General features: G+C 39.3%; 1 protein-coding gene across 10 annotated transcripts in view; it reads left to right on the forward strand.

Annotated features, from left to right (window-relative positions):
- Positions 1 to 11,976: 11,976 nt before the first annotated feature.
- tcf3b (transcription factor 3b) overlaps positions 11,977 to 18,962 on the forward strand; it is a 35,826-nt gene continuing 28,840 nt past the window's right edge. For 4 of the 10 annotated variants that reach the window (XM_032571363.1, XM_032571365.1, XM_032571361.1 and 1 more), the window contains exons 1-2: positions 11,977 to 12,427; positions 15,943 to 16,039. In XM_032571363.1, the coding sequence (XP_032427254.1) occupies positions 15,965 to 16,039 (75 nt within the window). In that variant the 5' untranslated portion in view covers positions 11,977 to 12,427; positions 15,943 to 15,964. The remainder of the gene's footprint in view (positions 12,428 to 15,942; positions 16,040 to 18,962) is intronic. The other 6 variants (XM_032571357.1, XM_032571364.1, XM_032571367.1 and 3 more) reach the window with 3 other exon arrangements.

The raw sequence follows: 18,962 nt of genomic DNA on the forward strand, positions 1-18,962 counted from the left end.
ATTTAGAGCCTCTTAGTAGATATTTTTTGTTTTCCTTTAGCGGTTTAAAAAATAGATTTGACTGAGCAAGTTTGTATTTATTTAAGATCTTATCTAATCTGCACTGGCTAAGATCTACAAACTTCCTTTAATATTTACTTTAAAACGATTCTTGGAGCTTTTATATATATATATTTTTTTTTAAATTACACATTCTGTGGGCCTCAATAAATTTCTAATACACTGCTCAAAAAAATAAAGGGAACACTTAAACAGGTGTTTAACACTTAAAGTATTCCCTTTATTTTTTTGAGCAGTATATTTAAACATCTTTCATAAACGGTTGAGTTAATTTTCTAGCACAGATCTGCCTTTTAGTTCACAAATTTGCTGCATGTTGGGGATCATTGTACAGCAGGAATACATAACTGTGTCCAAGTTTTGACCGTCTAACCCAGGGGTCTCAAACTCCAGTCCTCGAGGGCCGCAGTCCTGCAACTTTTAGATGTGCCTCTGCTGCACCACACCTGAATAGAATAATTAGGTCATTACGGCTCTGGAGAACTGATCTACACAAGGAGGAGGTAATTAAGTCATTTCATTCCAGTGTTTTGTACCTGTGGTACATCTAAAAACTGTAGGTCTCAAACTCCAGTCCCTCGAGGACTGGAGTTTGAGACCCCTGATCTAACCCAGTTAGTTTAGTTTCACTAAACTGACAAAATTTCTTGTGGAGAAAAAGTTTTGGAGGAAAATATTATCAAGCTTGGTGTGTGGCGAAAATGGAGGACTACCACTAATCAACTGCTTGGACACCATTGCTGTTCCAAAGGATTGGGCCCTAAAATTTGTGGATTATGCTCGAAAGCCAGGTTTGTTGTGATCAACCAATTTAAATGAAATCTCCTTATTCTGATCAGAAGAGTGCCCAAACGGTCAGCCAGCGACATTTAAAGCTTGTGTATATAACGTTTATAAAATATAGTAATATTTTAACAAACAGTATAGTATGAGACATATAATCTGAAAAAAAGACTGCCTTCTCCCAGTCCTAACTCTGGAAATACAGAACTCTGTCAGAAACAACCAGTCAGAGCCAGGAGGAATGACTTGGTGCCGTCAATCATGCTGTGTAAGTGCTGCTCACAACTTCCCCTGTCAGCAGAGCTTGTCATGAATGCCAAGGCTAGTGAGCAAGGCTAGTGTTTACTGCTGGTAAACAGTTTTCTTGAAAGAGTAAGTTGTTTTCCCGCCATTTAGCAGCTCAAACCAAGGTTGATTGACAGCACTATGACCTTCCTCCTGGTTCTCATTGGTTGTTTTTGATTAGGAGTGATGTATTTCTTCAGATGGCTTTAGTACCACCACGAGGAGGTAGAACTTAATCTTTTCACATATTATCTGTCTCATATTATACTGTCAGAATATAGTGACAGCTTTAACAAATATGTAAAAAAAACATGTTTGTTTGTTTTTATGTTGAAAAGGTTACATACCTCAGCTTTAACCAAATATTATTAGAGTTGTTTGTGTGATTTCGACTTAAATATAAACTTGTGAATCCAGTTCTGATTTTTATAAATTGCTAAAGTCGTTTTATGTTCAACTTAAAGAAAAAAAAAAGAAATAAATTATCTTAAATGAAATGTTTTAATGAAATGTTCATGTCAGGGATTTTGGTCAACTTTTGACAAAGAACTCGGCGAACCAACCAGAAGGTGGCAGTGTAGCTCCTGATATTAACACTTGTGGCTCCCATGATCCTCTTGCGTTCATTCATTAACATCAACACTTAGCCAAAGTCGGCAAACCACACTGTATACAATGCATACACACAAGTAAAAACATTTAAATTATGTCTCTCAAAAACCAAAAAAAAAAAGGAAACTATTTGAGTTTAAGTCAATAACAACACACAAATCAATGTTTTGGCCTGGCGTTCTCAACTTGTTTCAACTTATTTTGCTTTCAGCAGATGTTTGTTTTTGACTTGAGGCTACCTATCCACATTTTGAAGCTTTTTTTTTTTTTTTTTAGGAAAAAGTCCAGAACAGCAGACTACAACTGCGGTCTTGTTGTCACCCTGTCTTCCTGTTTGTCTCAGTGTGTTCCCCTGAGGCGGTCCAACGGGGTGACAGAGGTCATGGAATAGCTCATTAACCCCACCCCAACAGCCCACACATTGCTGCAGTCCTCGGGCTCCTGCTGCACACACACACGCACACCCCCACACACACACACACACACACACACCACATTTTATAATGCTCCACTAATAGCAGTTAACTCGACTTAAGCCAACTCTATTTCAGGAATGCAGCATGAGAAGAATATATCTTGCTTCGAGTAATGTAAGCCCTTGTGAATGGGAAGTCGGTGGATGTTTTATGCAGCCATGCTTGAACCTGTCGTCCAGATGTCTCGGGGTTTCAGGTCATTTTATTGTTTTGTTTTCAAGGCAACTAAAAAAAAAAGCACAGTGGTGTTATTTTCCGTGCTCAGACACCATTGTTCCAGTCAAAACATATTTGATAAGAGGAGCAGCAGCACTTCAGGGGCCAGGAGATGCCTGCGAGCTGTTGTCTGGCGTCTCTTGTGACATTATTCCCTCGGTCTGCGCACGCAAACTTGCACAGAACGCGTACGTGTGTGTCCACGCGCTGTAACGCCTCCTATCAAAGCCTCTCCTCTCGTGTGCAAAAGATGTCGTTTTGTAACGACGCCTGCTTTGTGCCCATGCGTGCAGATCGCTGGTGCACTCACATACCGAGCGAGACTGTTGCTGCCCTGCAAGAGAGTGCTCGGGAGGAGGTGGAAGAAAGCAACAACACTCCCTCTACTTTAGCCTCGTTTTCTCCACTTCTTCTGGGACATAAAATGCCCCCTCCGTCTGCACACTGTGGGACACGAGCTTGGTCCAAAGCAGTCGCCGTGAGCAATCTCTGCAGCCCAAGCTTCCCGGTTTCTCTCAGGGTGTATTTTGTCCTGATCATGTGCTTAAATTGCTCAATATGACAATAATTAACGAGTGCGAAAGACATGTGTTCTTTCTTATGTTGATAAGGGGTGTTGAACTTTAACCTGTGCTGTGCACCCCTGTAGCCACCTTCACCACCACACCCCATCCGAGCCATATGCCCCCCAGCTAACACTAGATCTCCCCCCCCGCCACCAAACACACGCACACACACACACACACACACGCCTACTACATACACACACCCCGTTCACACTCTGTCCAGCTCCCATCCCGAAATATCGGGGGGGGGTTGGACAGGCTTGGAGCCTTGCCTCTGGCCGTCTCTCCTCCTCCCCAGAGAACAGAGGACTGAGGTGCCTTTAAACCACTGCGGCAAAAACCCGACCAAAACCCTGCAGTCATTAATATGCAAAAATGCAAATGAGTAGGTAATTAAGAGCTGGAGCTCTCTGGAGGCTCTTTGATTGCTAATGAATTCTAATCTGCAAAGAAAGGGGGGGAGGGGAGGAGAAAAACAGATGAAAGAAAAAGAAAACAACTAAAAAGATGAGCTCAAACACATTTTTTTTTCACAATCGTAAATTCTCCTGTTAAGTTTACTGATGATTTATCTAAAAGAAAATAAAAAATTGCTGCTTAGTTAATAGAACTAGCTTCTTAGAGATATGTGTGTGGCTCATGAATGTTTCGAGAAATATAAATGCATTACGAACAACCTTCAAAGTGTTCTGTTTGGAGATGGATGTCTTTGGGATTTTTTGTTTTGTTTTTTCTCAGCAAACATCCATGAAAACCGGATTACACAGAAGATGCAGGCGTCGGTGGAGAAAGTGAAGGGACTGTGTGGATGTGGTTAATTAGAGGAGAACATGACAGGCAGGCAGACACTTCTGACCAGCGGCTATCAAAGAAAACACAAGGTCAGATAACCCAACAGTGTGTTCTTTGCTGCAACGGCAGCTGCGAGCTGGAGTAAAGGAGATGTCATTTCATCACTTTTGTGAGCAATAACACATCCCCACTTCCACTCTAACTCGTTCACCCTCTCTCTCTCTCTCTCATACACACACACGCAGACACTTTAGCAGATACACAAACAACACACACACACACACACACTGCTGTTATTGTTGTTGCAGTGCTCCCACGACACCAACAATCTCCTCTTCCCTCCCCCACTCGGGCTAGCATCTATCTCCCGTTCACTCCCTCTCCTCTCCCTCCTGTCCTGGGCAGCCCTGACATGCCTACTTGAATTGATTTAAAGTCAATTCAGCTTCTGATCTGATTGTTATCATGTGACTTTACGCACACCTCCCTTTCAATGCGCGGCTACTGTATTGCTTTCAGACCTTTCATAATGCCGCACTGCTTTCTTATAAAGCACTTTTTTAAAAAAAACAAAAAAAAAACACCAGAGCCAGGCTGGCTGAAGTGCTGCACAATAAAATGAAACAGAGGAGACAAATTTTGTAGAAGGTAAACAAATACACAGCGGCCAAAAAGTTGATAAAAATGGAGGGATGAAAGTAATAAAACGCATGCAGCAAAGTAAATGGAATTAGGTCACAGTTTACGACTCACTAAAGGCCAGAGAGGGAAAAAAAAAAAGTGTTTTCAAAGGAGATTTTAAACCAGTTTTTGACACTGAATGCTCGATGTGTTAAAGTAAACCTTTCCACAGCTTTGCTTCAACGGCAACAGCTCCATCACTTCTGAGTTAGCGTTCAGAGATTTAAAAAGTGCTTAAAGAATCTAGAAATGAATTCTTAAATGAACTGGAGGTCTTTCGATTTTCCTGGCCCGTCTACGTTCTGATCCTCTCCTGTGGGCATGAAACAAGGGTCATGACTGAACAAATGAGAACCTGGATGCAAGGGAATGAAATGTGGTGGGGTGAGGGGATGCTTCTCGGCATCGAAAGGAAGCAGTTGAGGTGGTTTGAACATCTGATCAGGAAGCCACCTGGGTGGCTATTTTTGGAATTTTTTTGGGGGAAGGTTTCACTTGGAGAAGGCCCTGGGGGACAATGTGGAGCTCACTGGAGGAACTGTGTTTCTCATGTGGCATGGGAATGGTTTGGGATCCCCCAGAATATGGAGAGGGATGTCTAGGGTCCCATATGGACCTGTTGCACCCATCTCAGATAAACAGGAGATGATGGATGGATGAAAAAAAACCAAACAGCAGCATTTGTACCAGTTGTGCTCTAATGAAGGATGCCAGGTTACTTTCAAAAGAACAAGCATGCTTAAGTAAACCAGGATTGACATTATGACAGCCTAGATTACTGTTTTAATTTAGAATATTATAAAATTTGCTTTATTGAGCTTTATATTATGTTATAATTGTATCCCCTCCTTAAAATCATACCTTGAGTGCTGCTTTGATTCTTTCATGCATGTCTCAGAAATCCTTGAATCTCTCGCAGGGGGTGCCTCAACGCTTGTTGTCACAAAGCACCGCCTATTTCTACAAAGCTCCTCCTTGGAGCTTCAGTCTCCAGCCAACCTTTGACCTCCCTGTGCCTCCCCCACACAGACTCACAGATTGTAGCGAAGATACATAGTCTCTCTGCTATAGTTGCCATAGTATGAGAAGCATTGTTGTGATTACATAAGGTAAAGGTAATTTTATTTCTATAGCATATTTTCAGCAACAAGGCAATACAAAGTGCTTTACAGGAATTAAAAGGAAATACAAAGCAAAAGAAAAAGCAAAGGAAGAAAAATGTTGATCCAAAGTAAAGTAACTGGATACTCCTATTCAGGGTTGGTAGATAAGTATAAGTAAGTATCCTCTGATCTAATTTTTTTCTGGGTTGGGAGAATAGGAGTCTAAAAAGTAGTTGCTAAAGTAGTTTTTCTGGATTCCAAGTTCTAATCCCTGTTCTGGGTTGCTAAACAAATGTAAGTAAGTAAGTATCCTCTTGACTTCTGGGATGCTAGATAAGTATAAGTATTCTCTGGACTTTCTAGGTGTGCTCCAAATTTGTAAAAGTAATGAGTACTCCACAGTTCTAAGTAATGATAAAAACTAAATGTTCCTGTTCTGGAAAAAAATTTTCTGGATTCTAAGTTCGTTCTAATTCCTTTTCTGAGTTGCCGTAATAGGAGTCTCTCTGCCTAATAATCTAAAAAATAATCTAAGGTGGAGTGTCGGAAAAGGCAGGAGCTTCCTAAAGAGGCAGATACCCAATTTCAAAGTGTCAAATAACAATACCACATTTCTTTAAAATCATGTTTGATTTATACAGTGTGTTTATAACAACTGAAGGTAACATAGTTACTAGATTGTACTATAACATGGCTCTGTGGGCCTGGAAAATACATAACACATCCCTTTTAGCCAACCCCAATCTAACACAATGTAGCAGAAAAGCATTAAAATAATTTCCTTTCTATCTTCTATTACCCATACTTTCTTTTTATTAAAGCTGCAGTATGTTACATTTGCAAACAATATGTTTATAAATGTCATCTGCATATAGAAGAAAGGAAATGTTGTGTTGCTGGGAAAAATAAAAAAGATGACCAAGACTACAGCCTTGTGGTATCCCTAATAGAGGAATTCAGCAGAGGTGGATACAAAATCCTTCACATTGAGATAAATATTACTATTCAAAGTGTAGGTTAAAATATACTGAAGAGCTATGTGACACACTCACTGCTTCAGTGTAGATTAGGATCTCACAATCTGCAGTGTCAAAGAGAGTTGTCATCCAGACGTTTACTGTCACCAGAATTTAGGGACATCATGAGAAATGCTATTTATTTAGGGTCTTATTTTTAAGATTTCTTTTAGCTTTGCCTGTTGCTCCCTCTAAATCACCTTTTCTCCTTCCTTTTTATCGCCCTAGAAAAGTCTGCCTCCTCCATGCTTTACTACGCTGTTCAGCATTGACTCCCTCCATTTTCCAGCTTTGTAAACAGGAAACCGGTGTTCTGTTCACCGTACCTGAAGCGTGGGTGGCAGAACAGGGGTGTCCATACAACTGCACAATTATGGGAATCCAAGATGATAGGGAGTGGGAGGGAGGGGTGTTGGAGTGGATTGGGGGTCCCATAAAAGCACTAGAAAGAGAACAGAGGAAAGGCTGGAGAGCCGTTGTCAAATGAGAGCGGACAGAAGCCAAAAACACTGTTGATTCAGTTTTTCCCTTTAGTAAATAGATTGTTGATTTGCTTTTGTGTTTGGCTGTCTGTATTGGATCCTGACTTAGAGCTTGTGGTGTATGGGAGGATTAATGTCAGGGACAATCCCTCAAACTCATTTTCTTTCTAACTGTGGAGCTCGGTGGGAATTAAAGTTTGAGGATAAGGGAGAAGGACACTGTGTTTCCTGCTGACAGCGCTCCTGTTTGTGATGAAGCGAAATCCGGGTTCATTGTGTTCCTTTGTTTGAATTCAGGAAGATTTGCTGTTCTAACTTGTTCCAAAATAATTGGTCTGAACAGGGAGGGGTGAGGGAGTTGGGGGTGGAGGGTGGAGGGGGGGCACCATAACCTTGTGGATTATTGCCCTCTTTAAATCACCCTCCCCACACCTGCTGGTTGTTTAACATGCTGGAAGTCCGTGTGAGTTTGGGGTGTTTTTCTGCCAGCCGATCTGTAATACCGGGAAGAAGCTTGACGGGAGTCAGTTTATCATGAGCACAGAGAGCACAACAGATAGATTCCCCCTGTCTCCTCCCCTTCAGCACAGATAGACTCGGAGCATGGGCACTCAGCCAACACAATCAATCTATCCGCTCCTACCCCCAGCCTCTAACTCTTATTGGAGGACGGCTTCCAAAGGGGCAAGAAAGCATGAATCATAGCCCGGCTATGAGAAGCTGCTACGCCTCCAAATACATGTGTTGTGGCTCGAAATCACTCGCCATTAAAGACGGTCTGGCGAGGGATCGTTGCAGCCCTGCAACAAAGTTGTAGCATTTAGGAAGGGGCCGAGGCGGCGCAAGGGAGAAGGATTGCTGGTCTTGGCCTAGTTTTCTTGTCTGATCAGAAACCTGTGCACCTCTGCCCTTCCCCCACCCAAACTGAAGCCTCTACTATTACAAGCTAAGAGGGGCTCAGTGTGGAGTGAGGTGAGCAGCTCAACCACCTCCACATTTCAGCGTTATATGTTGCGGTCTGCATGCAACCACTGCCGTAGGAACAAATAAAGGTTCTCAAAATTGAACGGCACATTATTTTTTTTTTGTTTTGTTTGCTCTCTGCAAAGCGTTGCTTATCTGTGAAAGAGATCCAAAGAGGATTAAGTCATTAGCACACATTATTGCAGATTATTACAGGCTGTTGTTTCTTGTGAGAATTTATGCAATTGAAAAATACATGTACATAGGCGGAATACTTCATTAATATGCACAAATATATGACCGATTAGCACCAATGTGCCAAACATATGCTAATTTTCCATGTGCATCTGTCGTTAATTAAAGATATGAAGCTGGGAATGGCTCGAAGGAACTACAGAGGGGTTGTGGGATACAATCCCTCCGCAGTCTGCTTTCAACTGTCCATCGAACTCCAAATGTAGTTTCACAAATGCAAAAAATATAGGTTTTTGTTTGATGGTAATTGACATATGACTTTGTGGTATAAATTTGTGCTTTTATGGATTACCGTGTGCTATTTTATGCCAGAAACAAGTACATAGCCAACTCAAGAGTGACTGCCGTTGCTATATGCTGATTCTTTACTAAGCCATTTATATCAAATGAATGTTAATTTGGACAAAATGGTTTAGATGCAGTATTAATGCTCTGAGGCCACATTACTGAGGCTTCCAACATAATTTATATCTTTTTAAAAATGTTTCCATGCACAATCACAAGCATCTGTGTATTCTATTGGCTTTTTATGAAACAGTCCAACACTAAGTCATATATAATTGTGATGTGGAAGCAAAGTGGTACATAGTTTTGAAAAACGCTTACACATAAAAGTCTTCAAAGTGTAAACTCTGTTTATTTGCGGCCCCTTTCAATTAATACCTTATTGAATTACTTTTTGCTGCACATTTTTTTCCCCGTATGTGTCTTTGCACAGTTAGAGTCTGAAAGTTTCCCCCATCCTTCCACGCAGAAAAGTTCAAACTCATCGGGCTTTAAATCCTGATTGGATTTGTGTGGTGCACCACTGATATTTAGTTTGTCAACAGATTCTCGCAGTTGAACTGTGAATCAGTGCAGCTCCTTCAGAGTCATCATGAGTCTCTTGGCTATTATCTGTCCAGTTCTCCAGTTTAGATACATACCCGTGTCTCGGTAGTTTGCAGTTCTGTCGACTTCTTGTTCTATTTTCAGATGAGGAAATGCTCCATAAGGTGTTCAAAGTTTGTTATTTTCACAACCTTATTCTACTTTTGCATTCACAATGTACACACCTTCTGGTGTGTTTGGGCTTCATGGTGTTTGTTCACTCGTGTTCTCTGGTAAAACTCTGAGATCTTATTTTATTACTATACACTCATAATAACAGTATACAGCATAGATATTAACAAACAACTAATATTTTGCAAAGTTTTCAGGTTTCATACAGTTGTCAACCGAGAGGTCTTTTCTTCAATTATCTAGCAGTAACAAAATAATAAAACAAAAAATTAGGGAAGCACCAATATGAACATTTTGCTACAATATTAATACGGCCGATAACCAATATCTACAAATTTGAACCTGTCACTCTCCCCTAACTCCCAAAACACAAATGACATGGAAATAAACATCAGTTATTTGTATCGGCGCAGTTTCACTTATTAGACCAATGCATATATGTTAAATGAGTGAATAACATCAGCTGATACTGAGATTAATACCGATATATCATACATCACTAATAGTAATAGTAATAATAATAATAATAATAATAATAATAATAATTAATTATATAGATTATGTTAATCTAGGTCAAGCTATAAAGTTTTAAAAATACATATGATGAAATATTGGCTTTTTTTTTAAAATACAAATTTGGTTTGCCCCATTCTCCTCTTTATGTTTTTATTTGTCTCAGACATAAACTATCTCTGCTTAGTCTTGTCATTACATGCACTCTGTCTCAGTTTATGTGTTTTTCCAGGTCTTTCTTCACTGCCCCCTCCCTCCCTCCAGACTGGCTGCCCTCGTACATGCTCTCCATGTCAGACCCAGCTGTTACTACAAACTACTTGGAGGGCTTACAAGCCTAATTGCAAATCCTGACAACAGCACCGCTTTTACATCAAGGCCCAACGTCAACTATAAAAAGCAAGAATATGAAAGATTTTCTCTCTCTGTCCATTGAAAATTCATTCCTCCTAAGCACATGTTCCCATCTGGTCAAATGTCATCATTTAGCTAAAACATTAGTAGAAATAACAATTTAAAAAAAAAGAAAAAAAAAAATTTCAATTTATTTTATTCGCATTTTGTTTTTGTTTCAATGACCTTCATGTTTGTGTGAAATATTTGAATGTGTGCTTGGTGTGTTTGTGAAGGCATTTGCAGCCCATAGGTGGGATTATTTCAAAGCTGTAGGCCCATTACATTCCTAAAATGGCCTACAAAACTAATTAATGTTCTCTGTCAAGGATTTTTCTGTAACCCAGGGGACCACAATGGATGGTTTATTTACCTCAGTGACCTTCTGACAGCAAATCTCATCTCTCATTGTGAACATCTGGGGGGATACAGGAAAGCTTCAGGTGGTAATAAGTTGGGTAGAATTTTCAGCTGTCATATTGTACTGTTAAAGTTTACACTCATAGCATGGGCATCATGCCCAAAAAGTTACTCATATGATGGCATACTAGAGTTTATTTAGTCCTTATCTGAGATACTGCTGATGACTGCTAGATAAGGAGTTCTTGGGCTTGTTGTTTGTTCTCTTTAAAATATACCAAAAAGGTTTGCTTACATGTCAGAGTACCAACCAAGACAGGAAACAAAGAAGGTTCATTAAAACTTCCTCTATTGACAAGCTTTGCCCTCAGGTTAAGTTCAACAGCTGCCTAACACCTACATACACTTTTAATATGCACTGTTGCTGTGCGTTTCCAGGTGAATGCTACAGAACTAGATTTGTTTTTTTGCAAGTTAAATAAATAAGCGAGATAGGTCATAGGCTATATCTGTGTGTGTATCTGGGACATCTGATGTCCCGTTTTTCATTCTTTTGTCCCAGCTATAGCTACAGAACAGTTGCTAAATTCAAAGATTGATTTTCTTCCTAAGAGAAGAAATGTTGTGTTGCAGGAAAATTCATGCTGTGTGTGCCCTCCCCGTTTGAAGTGTTTGCCCTGAACTATTTCACTCCTCACTCCCTCCTCTCCATTCTGCTCTGGAGAAGGCAGTTACTAGGCGTGTGTTGGTCTTATGTTTGCCAGTTCACAAAAAAAAAGAAAAGCAAAAAGAAAGACAGACTATGGAAATAATAATAATAATAATAATAATAATAATAATAATAATAATAATAATGCCAGGGATTGATATTATCAGAGTCCTTTATTGACTGCAATGGAGAATACGAGAAAAAAAAAATACATGTACATTCCAGAAATAATAATAATGATAAATAATAATAAAAACAAAAATAAATAAATAAAAATAACTATAAGTTATTTCGATTTTCCTGTGTTTTAATTAAGCAATATTTAAGTCCCAAGTGTTGTAAAATGTTTTGGAAAAAATAACAAAAGAGGACCCACCAACCTAAGTATTAAATGATGTCAGCAGGCATGTTTGAGGCCCCCTTTAGCCAGCCTCCCTGAGCACACAGCGAAAGTGAGCGTCAACAAAAAGGCGGGCAGAAGGTGGATTTCCTAAAACACACTGGCTATTGTCGCTGTCAATCAACCAATTACGCTATGCCATTGGCTGAAGCCATTCGCATTTATCGTGCCATCTCGTCGAGCCGCTGCTGTGTAATAGCAGGTAACTTTCTTACGATAGCCTTCCGCTGTGTGACCTAGTGCTCGTATTTATCCTGCAGTTTGAAGATTACTCTCTCCGGAAATTGGAAGTAGGTGATTTTCTTGTTCCAGAACGACAAAAGGTCAAATTCGCGTTTTCCCCCTTGAACAGAAAACTCTCGCATATCTGAAAGGCGTTTGAAATCGGACACCGCTGGCGTTGAGGCCCTCACTTTTTTGCGCGGACGGATACGTTGTTACGTCTGACAATGTGGACGGAGGTGGTGAAGATGTCTACGAGAAGAATGAAATCATCTCTGTAGTAACAACAAGAAAGGAAGACGCGAGATTAGTTACTATAACAGAATTGTTTGTGCGTAGTCTTGTTACATTGTAGCAAACACGTGGGCGCTACGTGGAGAAAAGGCAGACTTCCCGGGGACAAAAGAAAGACATCCACTGTGCTCCAATGCGTTTCGTGCACTGAGGTCGAAATTCTCTTGAAGTTTTATGTTTTTCCCCCCTTCGAGTCTCCGCTTTTCTTTTTTACTGTTGGATATCACACGCACGGAGAGGAGAGGTAAATACTAAATCTTTCACCTTACACTTCGGGGGGAAGTTGCATGAATTTCATTGGCGTTTCATTGCCACCTAATTTTCGAAAAGTTTTTTTTTTTTTTTTTTGGGAATGTGTGGTTTAAGCGGGGGATGTGAGTTTTTTTGTCTGGTCTCCGGCTCGACCTCGGAGTGGAGGAAATTACTCCTTTGTTCTGCAAAATGACTCCTTTATGGTTAAATGTTGGTGGCTTTGCCTCTTTGTTTTTTCACCGTGTGCCTTTCTGCCACAGGCTCCAGCCATTGAAGTAGGAATATTAAATCTTTACCATTTTCTTATGCTGGGGGGGCATTTTAGCCAAACTTTGTGATGTGGATCATTTTCCCTGTAGACGTGAAGCAAACTTTCCATAACCCCCCCACTCCCCCAATGGTACCCTTTAAACATTCCTTTATGGAAGTGTCTGGCCACTACTTATTTTATTGCACATTTGGCAGGAAATTCCTCACGATCCCACCCCCACCGTCTCCTCCACTGATCTCCCTCATAATGCACGACTTGAACCCTAATAGTAAGGGGAAAGGCAGCTTAAAATGTGCTGCGGGAAGTTTGGAGACCCACTCCTGCTCCTCTTGGTCGCAGTCGATGCACTTGCTCCACACAGGGAAGATAAAACTGGAGGTTATGGTTTTTGGTGAGTCTGGAGCATAATGTCAACAAGGCTCACAGTAAACAGAATGGGTTAGTTGTCAGCAGCTAGATTAGCTCTGGATGGGGCCTAGTGGTCCTGATCAAATTCTGGTGCCCAACATTTCCGCAGGCACTGTTATGTTCACTTTTTTCACCTTATTTATTTAGTATTTTGTTTTTTTTTTGCGCTGTGTATGATTAAACTCGGTTTTGCAAATGAAATTAAATGAAGTTCCAAAAGGCATATTTTTCGTTCGGACTGAGATGTTCACTGCTTCTAGTTTTGACCTTTCTTCACTTTTATTTTACATCTAGACTGAACTTTGCTAGGCATGGGCTGGTATGAGATTTTTCAATATAATAACTTTTAAGGGAAAAACACCATGGTTACATAACTATGTCAATTTGTAAAAGATAAAAAAAAAGATATATGTGTATATACTAGAAATGCAGCAATTATTTGTTCAGAAAACTGAATCAGTCAATTCTTTTTGTTTATTGCGTCTGATCGACATTGGTTGGTTAGATACTGAAAAATCTTTTTTGTCCTTTCCCTTTAAATGCATGAAAACTTAAAACTACAGCCATTTTCGGTGTGTAAATGACAACAGCTTTTCTTTGCTGTAATTTGATTTAAGTTGAATAAATATCAGATCTCGGCTTCAAGCATAGGTATTAATACACACTTTGGATCAATTTGGCAATTGTTCCGTTTTTCTATTAGATTAAAAATTACTACCTCTATTAAGGAGTCTGAAGCAAATCTATTTTGATCCTTGTGGAGAAATGACAAGTCAGAATTTGCAGGTTAGATAAAAAAAATAGCTCGAAATTGATATTAGCTTGGAAAAGCAAATGGTCTGATTCCTTTTAGTGCTAAACAGTATGATGTTTGGATTAATAGTTACATAATAGTGGTATCATAAATTATTGTTCTTGATTTTGATACAAACTTTAAACCATGTATAGAATAAACAGTCTCCAGTATTGGCACTAGTATTTGATGTACTTTTGCTATAGCCGTCCATGTTTGAATTTGTCTTTCTAGTTAGCTAGGGGAAGTGTTTAAGGCAGCTGGCCGGCAGTGTGCAGAATCAAATGTGTTGGCTGGGAGCAGCCCTGTGTTACTCTGTAAACCTGAGAGAGTGTTGGTCACTCTGTCGCTTTCTCTAGACGAACTTAAATCTGTAGGAATGATGTTATGGAAAAAATTGAGATTTATTCAAAGCAATGTTTGGAAATCTTGGTATATCTTCATTCCAGCTCCCGGCCCTTCCCTAGATGTTACACATATGCATAGCAACAAGGCATATTGCTGTTTCTGACGCCACTTATCTCTTGTTAGTTGCTCTACAGATTCAGCTTTTAGATCTACGGGTGTTTTTCAGAATGTAAAGCAGTCATTAGGATTAAGATGTGTAGCGTTTGTTACAACTGTTGTGCATCTTAACTAGAGGTGCATACTCTTTTGTGGAGAATGACCCGTCTTTTCTTTGTGTGGGGTGACAAAGACCCCCTCTGCTACCCCTAATCTGCTCGCTTCCAATATTGATCCAGCAGTAGCTTAAGATGCCATTTTGCTACATAAAGCCCCCCCCCCTACCCCTCCACTCCATGTGCTTTACTCATTGGTAGATTGTGGTTGAAAAGTTTGTCAGAGGTCTCCTTTATAGTACCATAAGCTCCTGTAATCATGTTTTGTGATGTTAAATTAGTTTGTTTTGACTTGGACTGTAATATGTTTCTCCCATGAAGTGATTTGCTTTATTGTGATAATTTATTACCGCTTTGCTCTGCTCCAAAGTCAGTTAGCATAAGCAGATCCTTTTCTTTACGTCAGTTTATCCCTTCGCTATTCATGTTCACTCCACCTTCATCAAGACATGTGCTTTTTAGTTGTTGTTTTTTTTGGTCGCGTTTGTGTCACATCGGCCTATGCTATTTCTGAATTACAAAAGAGGCTGTAAAAGCACACCACCTGTTGGTGTCCAAGTGCCTCTATTCTTCCAGTTCCTCCCGGAGCCGCCACCGCTGCTGCTCGGCTTCGGAGAGAAAGCCTTCGGGCTTGCACTGGAATGCAAAACACAGGGTAAATCCTGTATTCATGCTCACTGTTTCTTTTGACAAGCTTCTTTCTGAGTTGACATATGGTAATTTGGTAATGACGTGTTTGCATACAGTCATTAGCTCTGCCTTTCACCCCCATTTCCTTGGGCTAACAATAGTCCCAATTATGTCTGTAATTGTAAGTGTGTTACATTCTCTTTCATGTAGCAGTGATCGACATATGGTTCTTTTATTTGTCAGGGTTGCGTAAAATGAAAGACTTTTTTTTTTCTCTTAAGTCATTACTCGGTAGTGATTTAACTCGGCGCACAGTGTTCATCAGTTCAGTCAGTTTCTGGAGGAAAATGTGTAAGTAGACCCCGTCTGTGCTGTGTCGTATTGAGTAGCCTCATGTTGTCTTATTTTTCCTCCCTAATCTGTCCATAATTCATCAAGGTTGTAATCTGAGCAGTGTGTTTTGGTCAAGTTACAGCCTTGTTTCCAACCTCTTGAATATACAACACTTGCATATGACCTGAAATTGTGTTTCATGCAGCTTAAAGGTGAACAACAGCTTTATTGGCAATGAGAAAGTGGCTTTAAATGAAAACATGTTGCTGCCGCTGCACCCCTGCTCTGGTGTCTCAGAGAGGGAAAACAAATCTTGAAAGTTGTGATGTAACCGACAGCAGTAGAGTAGTCTCAGTCATTCATTACCATCATCATTCTTTTCTTGAACATGTAACTTCTCGTTGTGCTCGCAAGTGCAACTAAAATCCTGTATTTGCAAATTTCTCTCTTAGGGTTTGTTAGAGACTGAAGGGTATGAGCGAACAGCAGCAAAGAATGGCTGCAGTGGAAACTGACAAGGAACTCAGCGACCTCCTGGATTTCAGCGCGGTAAGAGAGGGGGAAGAGCGGTCTGGGTGGTTCTGGGAGGAAGAAGACAGTGCAATACAGGTCTGAATTATGAAGCGCAGTGAAAGATGGTGTGAATAACAGAAGTTGTGGGGGGTAAGAAGAAAGGGAAAGGCTAAATATTATTTTAAGATTATGATAAACCTAATGAAATCATACCTACAGGGTCCATATGCATTTTCTGGTCTGAATAAGTATGGAAAACTATTGTGAATTTTAGACTTTATTCCTTATTATTTTTGTACCCCCAAAAACTCTTAATTCTGGATGTATAAAGTGCTTCTAAAAGGGTTAAATGTAATTTAGATTCTTTGTCTTTGAATTGCCACATCTCAACTTAAATTTTTGTGAACTTATTTATCTGTTTACAGTCACTGGACATGCGAACCCACAGATAAACAATCGAACAAACTCTGAAAATAACCTTTTTGCTGCTGTTTTGGAATCTAGGCCTTCTGAAACCAGAGTTTTAACTGAAACTTGGTTTAATTAGCTGAACAACAAAGAATTAAAACTGTGTAGCTTTGATGTTTTACTTACATAATTCAGGTGTTAATGTGTAAAAACGGTGCTTTAAAGAATCTATTTGTTGTAGAGTAATTTAGCCTGCGGGGGACAAATCCAAAGGTTTTACAGACGTTAAAGTAGTGTTTAACTTACGGACAAAAAACCCCCATTAATAAACAATTTTCATATCACCTTGCCGGATTGAACCATATTATGTTGTTTCATGATTCATAAACATAAAGTATAAAACAACATACTAGGAACACTGTTGGTGCTCAGATGTCTGAAAAATATAGAACGTATGGATTTTTTAATTAAAAATGTGTTGAAATGGAGATTGGTGATATACAATATTATATTTTCTGTGATGTCAAGTTATAAAAAAAATAATTAAAAATGAATCACAATTGTTTTCCATATAAATCTATTACTGCCTCGAGTCAGAACCTCTCAAAAATAATACTGTAAAAATAAAATGATTAAATAAGCTACTTCACATTATGTAACACATTTTTGCTGCAGAACAGCAGATATTTGCATTCAGTGTGTATTGAGGCCCTCAGTAACATTACACAGCCACACTAACAGCTTACGTGTTTGCAAACATTCATTTGAGTTCATCGTTTATTCTTGTCACAATATATTTATTTATTTTTTTGTCTTTTGACGACCAGCCTGTAGTTAACCACTTCACCAGACATAGAGCTGTAGTTTTACAACATGTTGCCTTATGAAGACTGATGGAGGATGCTCATTTAGTTCCCACACTGACCTTCCAGGTAGTGGCAACTGGGTATATTCCCCTCAAAAAATGTATTTTTCTGTTTTCTGCAGTTAAAAATTGCAGTAGCCTCCTTGTAGGCAGCTGACTGGCAGTGCACAGCAACAGGTGGGGTAGAGATACTCTTGTCACCCTATACTTAATGCAGCTAAAAATACAACACCCACCCACTGAGGCACTTTATCTGACATCTCGTTAAAAACACTTTTAAACATATAAACGATATAAACACATTTTTGTAATAGTGGTAATGCCTAATTGACATAGATTAACTCAAATGTTTATATCTTTGGAATCCAAAACCTACTCGTTTTGTTGTGATGTTACAGTGGAAGTATTGCTAAACCTCAGGGTTGGATTTAGTGAATCAAGCTTTAAATTTAGGCTGTTCAATTATGTAAAGGTACGAAGAAAGAAGTTCCCAGTGCAATTAGTCTGTTAGATGAAAAAATAAACAAGGACTCGGGAATAACAGCAAGAAATGCCTGCCTATTATTTGACTCATTTTTATTTCGTTAACAGGATCTTTGGGGAAAATACAGTGTTGTAAACTGGGCTGAACAGAGAGCTTCTGTGTCTGTTTTTGTCATATTTTAAGGAGAGATTTTTACTGTTGTTGCTCTCAGAGCTATTCTCCTGACATTATCTACAAAGCGGATGGAGACATTCTGCTCAGTGCTTTTTTTTTTTCTTCCTTTTTTGTTTCATTTTGTTGTGAAACCTTTTGCAGCTTAACGCTGACATAAACATCTCATAGCTCCAGCAGAGATGTGTTTAGTCTTTTCACCCAAACAAACTGAAAAGCCGACATGTTTTTTTTTTTTCTGTGTGTGTGTGTGGCTCATCAAGTATTTCCTAATGGTTAATGCATACTTGGTAGCAGAGGTCATGTTAGAGAAATAGGACACATTTGAATGAACTGATACTCAGTAAATCTCCTTTCTCACTTGTTTTGTCTAACACAACAAATCTAACACAACATATATTAATGTAACACAGCTTTTGATTATATATTTAGGCTTCAGTCCCACATGGGCCACTGTTGAATTCTCACTATGTAATAAGTTTGAGTAGAAATACTGCACAAAATCGTAAAACAGAAATCAACATTATCTAATTAATTTTTTTATTTAAAACAGAAAAATAACAGTTTCTACTGTTCTTAAAATAATCTATCTTATTGATCATTTTTTCAGTGTTAATTCATTTCATATTTTAAATTTGATTCATAGCATAAAAAAGCAATGGTTAAGCATCCATTAAATTAGCTGGTTTAAAAGTCCATATTGAATGGAGTAATGCATTGTTGCTAGAAGTTAACCAAGCTAATATTAGCCTGGTAAAACAATATTAGCCTCATAGCCTCATCTAGCCAGGCTATCTGCTCAGGTAAAGCTGGGAGTTTGCTGACAAGCTTCTAGTAATTTGCCAAACGTAGTTTTAAATGACATTACCTTTAAATGGTTGATGGGTGACACCCCTTTAATTTCCATGCAGTGCTTGTGTTTTCGAATTTGTTTTTCTTGTAAGCATTGGATAAGTGTAGGTCCAGTCTTTTAGCTCGCTGACTGGCAGTGCACAGCAACAGGTGAGGTAGGTGCAGCAGAGTCAGGGAAA

Source organism: Xiphophorus hellerii, chromosome 9 (assembly GCF_003331165.1).
Source record: "Xiphophorus hellerii strain 12219 chromosome 9, Xiphophorus_hellerii-4.1, whole genome shotgun sequence".
Lineage (NCBI taxonomy): Eukaryota > Metazoa > Chordata > Actinopteri > Cyprinodontiformes > Poeciliidae > Xiphophorus > Xiphophorus hellerii.